The following is an 11,622-nucleotide window of genomic DNA, read 5'->3' on the forward strand; positions in this document are numbered from 1 at the left end:
AACTATTTTTAGCAACCTGTCGGTCTGTCGGTCTGTCGGTCTGTCGGTCTGTGTGTGCACGCGTGTATCTCAAGTTCGGCTGAACCGATTTTGATGAAATTTTATATGTAAGTTTGTTTCTGCCATGGCACGGATCGATCAACTTTTGGTATATATCAGGCCTCGGGAACTACACTTTTTAGCGGGCCTATTTTACATTTTTGAACATTTTGAAGAAAATATTCAACTGATTTACTTGAAATTTTATATATAAGCTCAGCTCGACCGTCCGCAAAAATTCATATGTTTTGGAAGAAATCAGGCATCGGCAACTAAACGTTTACTACGGGCCAAATATACATTTTTGTGTATATAAAGAGAAATAATCAACCGATTTTATTGAAATTTAATATATGAACTCCTCGTATTAAAACAATGAACATATAAATTTTTTGAAAAGGTCAGGGCTCGAAAACGGATTTGCGGGCCGATTTTACATTTTTCACCATTTTGAAGAAAGTATTTAACCGATTTACTTGAAATTTCATATATAAGCTTTGCTCGATCATACACAAAAATTCCTAACTTTTGGAAGAAATCAGGCATCAGCAACTGGGCGTTTACTACGGGCCAAATATACATTTTTATGTATATAAAGAGAAATAATCAACCGATTTCATTGAAATTTAATATATGAATTCCCCGTATTAAAACAATGAACATGTAAATTTTTTGGAAAGATCAGGCATCGGCAACTAGACGTTTACTACGGGCCAAACATACACTTTTGTGTATATAAAGAGAAATAATCAACCGATTTCATTGAAATTTAATATATGAATTCCTCATATTAAAGCAATGAACATATATCTTTTTTGGAAAGATCAGGGCTCGAGAACTGATTTGCGTTCCGATTTTACATTTTTCAGATACAGAACAAATTGATGGAATTTCTTGAAATTTGATATTTGAGTTCTGGTTGTTACCGAAACTAACTGGCGAGCATTTCAGGGAATTCGGGTAGCACAAAGCGAAACTCTACTAAGAGCCAAATTTACATTTTTCTAAATATGTTAACTATAAGCTTACTAATGTCCTAAAAATTGGAAAGAAGTATTTAACAGACATTTTTATAATATTCTGTAACACTTTCATTTAACTAGACAATACACAATGCGGTCGGTTATGTGCTGACCACATCAGATTTTTTTAAATGCGTACCATTTAATAATTATAAAAACCTCCATGCCCACTTTTCTTCTTTACAAATTTAAAATTTAGTAAATTTGTGGTTTACAAATACATCATAAGCTCGCGATAATAAACTATCACAAAACAAATATCATATACACATAATGATCACAAAAAACTATCATATACAAATAATGATAATCATCATTCAAGATGTTTTGGTAAGGTTCTATAATGTATAACATTATATATCTTGGGTTCCGCAATGGTTTAATAAAGCTTTCCCGGATTCTCAGGAAAACTTAAATACTAAGGTTTATTTTTACAAGAATACTTTTAACAAGGTTTTTGTTGATATTAAATTATGAGCCTATTGGTTTTTGCGGATCATTTCAATTTAGATCCAGGAAAACCTGAAAAACCGGTATGAGTATTATGTGTAAATATGTGTCTTTACATTTGTGTGTAATTAAAGGCATACATCTAGTCGCTAACCTAACTGCGGCCTTAATGGCTGTGTTTGTCGGCATTGCAAAAATTTATATATGTACATGTTACAAAAAAATATTTTCCGATTACAAAATTTTAAAAATGTACGAATTTAAGACCTTGTTTGTAACGAGAAGAGTGCAAATTACCGCACAAACCAGTTTAGGTCATTACAATAAAAAGGAAGGCACAATTTTTAAAACGAACTATCATGAAGGGGTTATTATCAATGGCATTTAACGGCAAAATAACCACTGCGCTGGAAAGTATAAGGCTACTGCATTAAAAAAACTTCCAAATTGCTTTAATCGGGTCAACTTTGATTTAATTAGTATGTTTTTTTTCAATTTATTTTCTATTGAAATTATTTTTTGGTTTAAAAAAAAAAGTATTAAAAATATATGTCTTTTTTGTTCTCTTAATACTTTTTTTATTTTCATTTTCGAATGTTATAAGAAAATGAGCAATTAAATTCATTTAATCGCTTCTTTTATGTTCTAAACTGAAACTTCTAACTGAAATCTAAAAATATTTTTTTGCAGAATTATAAATTTTTAAAAATTCTATTTTTGCAGATTTATTAGTTAAATTATGTAAGTAATATATATATATATATACACATATATATTTATACATAAATACAAGTAATAACAACAAACTATTATTTCTATGCTAAAATTTTTTTCAAACTTGAAATATTTTTGTTGCATTAATACACAATTTTTAACTATGCTTTAGAAAGTGTGTCTACGATTTTCGAAAGTACTTTTTTTACCAAACATCTATTTTGGTAGATTTCAAATTTTTGTTTTGTCGAATATATTTTATATTAATTGTAAGTTAGCACTATTTCCAAATTATTGGAAATACCAATATTTTCTTCAACATGAGGTTTTTTTCAGTAAAGTTTCGTATAGAAGTGAAATATGCTTATAGTTTGGTGAATTTACCCTAAGAAATTTTTTCAATTTAAAAATTTATTTTAATTTTTTTTCGTAATTCAACTCAGTACTCTTTTGAATGGCAATGAGAAGGTATCGCTTTATTTTCTATAATTTTTAATAAAATTTATTTTGAATGCAAACTTCCTTCTTTTACTTTTTATTTTATTTCAAACAACAAAATAAAACTTCAAAATTTATTTATATAAAAATATTTTTAGGTGTTTTTAGATTTAAGAACTTAAAACATAAAAGGACGGTGATAACTTTTTTTCTTCATAGAAACTCTATACATTTTTTCAAAAATCATAACAGGAAAATAAGAGTTGCTCTCGCTACGTGGTGGGCAGGACAGTGTATAAGAAAAAGGAAAAATAAATAATAAACATAAATAATTTTTTTTAAATTTTTTACATCACAAATTATAATTATAAAGATATATTGTATAATATCATATTCTTTTATAAAAATTTTTTAATCTTGATTCTCATTCATTTATACTCGTAAGAATAAATAAATTGCTCATTATAACACATGGATAATGAGTAACAACTATAACAAATCTATCATAAAACCAGCATTACTAAATTTTAAATTCCCACAGCTGCGCAAAATAAATATATCGAGATGGATAGGGAACAATTAACTAAACTCATTTAGGAAATCGTTGAAACACAAACAAAAGCTGTAATGTCGAGTATAATGAATTCGCCTGAGGATACACCTGTAGGTGATTAAACAATTGCACCACAATTCAAAAATAGTTTATTAGAATTAATGGAAAAAATCCAGGAGAGTTTTCCTCTAGGAAACAAAGCTACGAGCGCATATTAGAAATATACGAAGGCGATAGAAAGAAACAAACAGTAAAATACTTCGAAGTAATAAATGTTATTTGAAATAATATTTGGGGACAAGACAATAATGTTTTGCAATCGTATGATTGTCCACTTGATTGGCAACTAATTTCAAAATATGTAAGCGAACACTATGCTGGCAAACGAAATCTTATTTCGTTGGAGTATCAGATGACCACTTTGGTACAGGAATCTGATATGATACAAAATTATTATCAGAAAGTATATTCGCACTTAGCATTAATATTAAATATTTTACCTTGTTACAAAATAGATAATAACATAATGCGTGTTTTAGCACAAATACATAGAGATAAGGCTCTCGATACCTTCACAAGAAGATTGAGAGGATACAATGATTGTTAGATTAAGAACCTGCTGACTTACCACAGGCTCTAAACCCATGTTTAAAATTGGAAAACCAAACATGTAGGAGTGATTATGCTTATAAAAATTCGAAAACGCAAAACACAAATGACAATAATTATCATGCCCAACCACAACAAGAAAAACCACATTTCCAAAATAAAAATAATCAACATTCAAATATTAAATTTGAAAGAAAAATTTCCAAACATTTTGATCAACTTTTCAAATTTTAGACAATTTAATTATCAAACACAACAACAACCACTACCTAGACCATCAGCACCAAAACCTTTGACTTGTTCGGAGGCCATTAATGCAGACCACAGTATTCAAAGAAAAAATATAAAAATTATGTATAATATCGAAATAAATTCACACAGCTACATAAACTTATTTGGTGAAAAAGATAAATTAAAATTTTTTCTATTATCAATATTAAAAAGTTTTCATGGTATACTAGGAAAAGCCAGCTTAAAAGAGCTATCTGCAGTCATATATGTATATAAAGTAAATAAATATAAAAGACATTTAAAAAAATCAAAATTAAACAATTAGAAACAAAACCACAACTGATTATTCAATTTTCACGAAATATCATCCATATCGAATGGCCAACAGCCTGCAGGACAGACTTCTGATCTATTAACGGAGGGAATAATTAGGCCATTTTGAGCACCATACAATTCACTAGTGTTCACCAACGATTTCCTCCACCAACAAATTTAAAACAATTACGTTAATTTTCATGCATTTTAGGATATTATAGACGATTTGTCAAGGAGAAGAGAAGACGGTCCAGTTCTCAAAAATAAATTCAAATATAAAAAAATCTTTTTAAATACTAAAGCTTTAGAAGGATTTAATAAAATGCGTTGATTTCAATCGAAAATATTTTATATTAGTATCCTGATCCAAAAAATGATTTCGAATTAAAACGAGAAAAAATAGAATTGACCTTGTCAACTCTTTGATAACCGTACGAATTTGTTATCCTATGTGCGAATAGATATACCATAACTGACTGATTTAAGTTGTCGTATATTAATTTATGCAAAATTTCAGTACTGTGTTTCTCAAAATACTGTGTGTACCAAACTACTATTAAAGTTTTATGGCAGCTACCAGAAAGAGCCATGCAATTTTAACGAATTTTATGTGATATAGCCAAATAAATTTTAAAGTTATAAGACAGCTACTCGAACCAGTACCCCGATGATGTCTAATTTAAATAAGGTTCTGACACTTACTACAATAAATCATTTGTGGAAATTAGGTGAACTTAGCTCAATTAATTTTTGAGTTATCGCTGGGAGGGACGGACGGACATACAAAGCAAAATCAACTCAGAATTCAACTCTGATCAAAAACATACACTTGAGTCTATATCTCAGAGCATAATTTTTCTTAGCGTTACAATCGGTAAAGCAAATTTATTATACCCTTCGAGCATACGTTCGTACGGGTATAAGCAGACGCATCAAACTTTGCAATAGGTACAATTTTAAGCCTATTTTATTTATTTCCCGAACTATTTCTACGGCGCTAACGAAGAATAAATGTGAACCTCAAAAAATTTTTTTGAATAGACTCAATCCTATTAATATTTATATCGTAAAAAGGTGACCATACCCTATCTGTATGTCGCTCTACATGTGTAGAGCGATTTTAGGACATAAGGAACATTAAACTCCTTTGACCAGCGTTTAATGAAACCTAACATCGAGCTTGATCTGCATATGATATGATTGTAGTGGCTTATGAATGATAACTTGCTATCGAAAAAAACACCCAGGTCCATTATTGAATCAACTCCCATAAGAGCTTGGCCATTGAAAGTATAGTTTGTAAGAAGTGGCCGTTTTTGCCTAGAGTAGCACATTTGTGTATATTTACTTACATTGATTTTTAGGTTATTACTTGAGCACCAGCCTTAGAAGCGCTTAAGATCATTCTGAAGACACATTGCATCATTTGTAGAGCTTATTTTTTTTTAAATTTTCATGTTATCAGCTTCTTATTCTTCTTATTGTTAATGTGTTTTTTTTTTAACTGCGTACCATTTAGCTGGTTAGTTTTCATACTTAATGTGATCACTTTTTATACCCTGCACTTCGTGAAGGTTATATTAACTTTGGTATGGAGTTTGTAACTACTTGAAGGAGTCATCTGCGGTATGGACATATACATATATTCTTGCTCAGCGTAAAATTCTGCGTTAATTTAGACATGTCCGACATGTGTAATTTAGACTCACAGAGACTTCATTGAGAGCGATCCAACTCTAAGAATAACCATGTCGAATGCCTGCTTGCCGCGGTAAAACTTCGACCAGGAGTACAGGTTTCTGTTTTCCGATCGATGGACCTGGTTCTTGTTATATGTATTCGTTTGTTATATGTAAAATTTGTCACAATTATTGCAATTGATTTTGTACACACCACATGTTTCATGTTTCTTCAATTTATCCTTAGTCGAATTTAACAAGTTCCTAAGTCGGTATTTACTATTGGTTTTCGATGTCCGAATATTGTGTTTCTCTAGTTGCTTATTTATCAAATTTGTAGTGTGATGATCATAAGTGAAGTTGCCCATGTTGTTCTTTGTTCTTCCAATAACCTATTCTGTTTAAACAACGTGCTCATATTCTCCTGCTCAATTTCTCGTTTTTTCCTCCTAATGAACTTGCAAATACATTCAATAGAATAACTGTTCTTCACAGCCGTGTCCAAAATGAAGTTTACATCTTATCTGATTAAATTTTCTGTTTCTGATGTTTGTGTTGATAACCATACTTTCAAATTTTTTAGTACTTCGTAACACTGGGAAAAATCGCCTTGACATCGAACGATACCATTAATTCATCAGGTCCAATCTTTACGTTTTTTATTTTTTCTATAAATTCCTCTCTATTTTTAATGGAGCAAGAAATGAAATTCATTTCCTCAAACCTTTTAACGAGCCACTTAAAAATTTTGCTTGTTGAGGCCGTTAGCGGAAATGATCTCCCTGAACTGCTCACCTTCCTTGTGAATATTAGCAAAAATAAAAAGTATTTCATTCCGAATAAAAGGGAGTTTTCTTTTTATACAACTTAAAAAAGAATTTTTTTGCATCCTAAACTGTTTTCAGAAGCAGTATTTTCACTTATTGAAGGGAAAAGTACTGCAATACAAACCATTGGTGTGGCCCAATTTTATTATATTATAAAAGCTACATCGCGAATTTCGATATACTTTAAACAATGTCTTTATATCTAACAAGTCCCAATGCTCAGAGAGAAACTTGAAAGCACGACCTTATTTGATATGGGTTTTTTTAAATCGAATTGGCTATTTTTTGAGAAGAAATATTAAAATAAATTCACACTTATTATAAAGCAGGTAAAATTTAGAAAATATATTTGAAAAATCAAAAAAATATATTAATATTTTCATTGATAATTATTTTAAAATTTAAAAAAAAGTGGAAAAACAACAAGCACATCCTTCACCTTCAACGTTTTATATGTTACTGAAAGCATTTCATTATTTTTAAGTGAACAGCTTTTTTTCTAATAGGGTAAGCTAACTCAAGATATGGGAAGTAACTGTAGTGTCAAGTTGAAAATATAATTAATGAAAGATAATTATTGAATATTGATATAAATACATAGTAAAGGAAAAATTTGAAGAGGGAATTAGAAAATAATATCTAAAATACAATCAAATATTATTTGTTAAATACAAATTTTATATAAACTTCAAAATTTTACCTCTATTTTTATTTGAAAAAATATTAAAAATTTACTATCATTTATATCAATTACCTAAGAAAAAAAAATATTTAAAATGTTTGGAAAAAACAATCATATATTTTTATGACCGGATTTGAATATTTTTCTATTTTTGAAATAAATGGTATTTTACCAAACGACTAAAAAATTCCGACTGTAAAATAACAGGTATTTTAAAATTTTTGTTCAGGTATTTTAAAATTCTTTCCCTTTAGAATTAAGATAAGTCATACATACACATGCAGGGACATCTTATAAATAGATTGCTCTTGTTTACCTGGTAATAAAATATGAAAAAATAGCACAGCAAAATTTTTGAAGCACTCAATATAACATGTTTGAAAAAGTTTTAAAATAATTATTTAAAAAAAAAATTATTGGAAGTAGGTACATACATATTTATTTTTAATAACTTAAAAACTAACTGAAATTATTTGAAACAATTTTATAAGTAACGTATAAATAATCAAAATGAGATAATTCAAATTGTTGAAATGTGTCAACCTATATTAATTTTATTAACATTTTTGTTAGCCGACACTACTCAACTTACCTTATTGGGAAATACAAAATGTGCATAAAAAATCATTCAACCTTCCTCATTAACATTTGAAACCATACTGAAATATAAATTTGAAAATTTTTTTCATTTTTTCTTTCCTCCTACCTTTCTTTCTTTTTCGTGCAACAGAATTTAAATGGGAAGCTTTTTAAAAAATGTGTATAATATCCTGAGATTTTTTAAAATATTAAACTCTTTTTTACTTAAAAAAAAAAAAAAATTAATAAAAAATATGACACGATCAGTGGTATTTAAAGAAAAAGCCAGCAACGAGGCCAAAAATTCGTAATATTTCGTAAAAAAAATTGAGTATGGGGGGACTTGTTAGATATAAAGACAGAAATTATATCAGTGTTGGCGCATATAATTTTTTTGAATCATTATTGTGACATTTTGATTTAGAACTTCAAATAAACATTAAAACGAAAGAACAAAATAAATTTGTTTTTGTTGCAGGAAATGTAAACAAATTACAGTGTTGCAACAAATGGTGTTAACTTACAGCAGAATTTTACAATGGCAGCAAAAAGGACAACACTGATTGTATACATACTTTACATTTGGCATTTACTCTTTAATTCTTTATCATAGTATGCCAGTTTTTTCTCTTACTTTTTCTTATGTATTATTATTATTTTTTGGATTATTAATTTTTTTACTCCATTATCTAATGTAATAACAAGAGAGAGGAAAAATTAAGGGATTTGGAAAGAATATAAAAAAGAATATATTAAGGACTTATTTTTTATAAAAAGGTCATAAGTTTTGCTTTATTTTTAGTGTGAAAGTAGCCTCATTTTTGAAAGAGGTCGTTCCTCTTGGAAATGGAACATTGGTGCCGTGAAAGTTATTTTTCCAATACAAACTGTATACTCCCAGAATGCATTTGTTTTTTTCTGCATGTTGTTTTTTCGTTTTCTTTTTGTGTTATTTCTTCTGCAAGCGTTACAAATCTTACTGGTACTAGTATATACATTTTTAAAAATTTTAGTACCGCGTTGTGAAACAAAATGGTAACGGAATGTTGTACTAAAATATACAAATTATGTTTTATTTACTCGACCCTAGATGGATTGTCATAATCTTTCATATTGCTAAATTGATGTTTTATTTTCAAATATAAAGTGGCAGCACTTCTAATTCACTTTTAATAATACATAAGTCATTTAATTGTGAATAGGGTGAAATAAAATGGTTAAAAATTTATTTAGTACCATAGGTATGGGAAAATAGGGCTAATATTTTTTTGTTTTTTCTCAAAAATTGTAATTATTGTTAAATTAAGAAGATATAAGTGATATATTAAATATTAAAAAAATGAGTCTCATGAAAATAATCAAATAAAATAAAATAATCCGATTTCGAATCTAGTCACATAACAAAATCAATTTTGAGGATAATCAATAACTGCTGATATTAAATTAGGCATGTATTAAATGTCAGGTTAATCGAAGGAATAATTGCTCTGTTTCTATTTTTAACAGTTTTTTTTTTAGATCAAAATTTCCCAAAGGATTATACATATCGAAATAATTAAAATAAAAACAAAAATCACCATTGGAATTTAAAATTAAATTTTAAAAAGATTAAAGATGGCAGATAATGAACAGAAAGCGTTGCAGCTCATGGTTGACGCAGAGAAGAAATTGCAGTCCAAAGGTTTTTTGGGTGGAATATTTGGAGGAGGGAATAAAGTAGATGAAGCTATAGAATGTTATCAGCGAGCTGGAAATATGTTCAAAATGAGTAAGAATTGGAATAAAGCAGGCCAGGCGTTTTGTGAAGCAGCCAATTTACATTCAAGAGTTGGAAGCCGCCATGACGCAGCTACTATGTATGTTGATGCTGCAAATTGTTTTAAGAAGACGGATGTGGATGGAGCAGCAAATTGTTTGATCAAAGCTATTGAAATATATACTGATATGGGAAGATTTACAATGGCCGCGAAACATCACCAAACTATTGCTGAAATGTATGAATCTGATGAAAATACCTTACCTAAAGCAATCCAGCAATATGAGCAAGCTGCTGATTATTTTAAAGGTGAAGAATCGAATAGTTCTGCTAACAAATGTATGTTAAAAGTCGCCCAATATGCTGCGCAGATGGAAGATTACGATAAGGCCATACAAATTTATGAACAGGTTGCTACCTCATCACTTGAAAGCTCTTTGTTGAAGCATTGTGCCAAGGAATATTTCTTTAGAGCTGCTCTTTGTCACTTAAGTGTCGATTTATTAAATGCTCAGCATGCTTTAGAAAAATATGCTCAGCAATATCCAGCTTTTCAGGACTCTCGAGAGTGCAAATTGGTTAAAAAATTATGTGAACATTTGGAAGAACAGGATATTGAAGGTTTTACCGAAACAGTTAAAGACTATGACAGCATTTCAAGACTAGATCAATGGTACACAACAATTTTATTGAGAATTAAGAAAGCAAATGATGAAAGTGCAGATCTACGATAAATAAAAAAACTATGTATTAAGCGTTGTTGTTCTCTTAAATATATTAAAACAAGGAATATAAAATCAAGAAAATCAAATTAGAAAAAAAACTGTGTTGCAATTATAGGTAAATGTTGCTTTTCCCTATCTTCCCACTCTAGCTTAATTTTAATATGAAATAAAATTAAATTTGATCATTCCAGATATGTATATTGAATTTAAATAAATATTATTGAAATTATACAAAAAGTAATTATTTATTTAAGGTACGTGTTTTTAACCCTTTCGGGATTTATCAAAATAAATCAAAATTAAAAGCAATTTGGCAAAGCTCTTATACATAATATTATGTACTATTGTAGACGTTGTTAATGTATGAGACGACGCGTATTTAAACAGTGTAAAATAATGTGGCAAATAATTTAAGGGATGATTCTTTGATAAATTTCCAGCAAAAAATTTTTTGGGGGAGGGAGGGCGACTTATACTTTATTTCCGTAGAAGAATTTTTACCTATCTCTTCTTTAAAAATTATAAAATGCTTATGCGGAACCATAAGCATTTTTCAAATTTCGCCGCCGCATACCTTTAAAAAAACAAACTAGCTGTTAAAATTAACCTTTACCTAAAACTTCCTTTTTCCAAATGTTTGACATCGTTTTTCTAGACCAAGAGTCCTAGAAATCTAAAATTTTTGGCAACTTTTAGATTAATATGTAACTAGACATTTCAATAGAAAAAAATTATTTCCATATAAAGAAAACTTCGAGATATTTTCGCATGGCGCCGACACCCTCGAATCGAAAGTAAAGTAAAGTTTTATATTTGAGCCCCCAGATGTCGTGTAGTCGCTGATTTGTTTTTTATGCATTAGTTAAAATTTTTTATTATGTAACTGCAACAAAACAAAATTATGTTGAAAAATTTTTATATTTATTTATTTTCTTTCTCCGTGGACTATATTTTTTAAAATAAATTATTGCATTTTTTTGAATACTGTCTTTATAGCTAGATT

The 11,622-nt window shown here is 28.9% G+C and overlaps 1 protein-coding gene across 2 annotated transcripts; it reads left to right on the forward strand.

Moving 5' to 3' along the window:
* The first annotated feature begins 9,309 nt into the window (after positions 1 to 9,309).
* On the forward strand, positions 9,310 to 10,872 carry LOC129614868 (alpha-soluble NSF attachment protein-like). Of its 2 annotated transcripts, none has more exons than XM_055529818.1 (2): positions 9,310 to 9,603; positions 9,657 to 10,872. In XM_055529818.1, exon 2 carries the CDS (start codon positions 9,753 to 9,755, stop codon positions 10,626 to 10,628), a length of 876 nt encoding a protein of 291 aa, XP_055385793.1. In that variant the 5' UTR covers positions 9,310 to 9,603; positions 9,657 to 9,752; the 3' UTR covers positions 10,629 to 10,872. The 2 variants fall into 2 exon arrangements, with proteins under 2 accessions (XP_055385793.1, XP_055385794.1); XM_055529819.1 differs by having other exon boundaries at positions 9,310 to 9,585.
* The last annotated feature ends 750 nt before the right edge of the window (positions 10,873 to 11,622 follow it).

This window comes from Condylostylus longicornis, unplaced genomic scaffold (assembly GCF_029603195.1).
Source record: "Condylostylus longicornis isolate FDR11 unplaced genomic scaffold, ASM2960319v2 ptg000125l, whole genome shotgun sequence".
Taxonomy (NCBI): Eukaryota; Metazoa; Arthropoda; class Insecta; order Diptera; family Dolichopodidae; genus Condylostylus; species Condylostylus longicornis.

What these genes read in the sequence shown, in the direction of transcription:
- LOC129614868 (XM_055529818.1), top strand. Translation starts at nt 9,753, where the DNA reads ATGGCAGATAATGAACAGAAAGCGTTGCAGCTCATGGTTGACGCAGAG.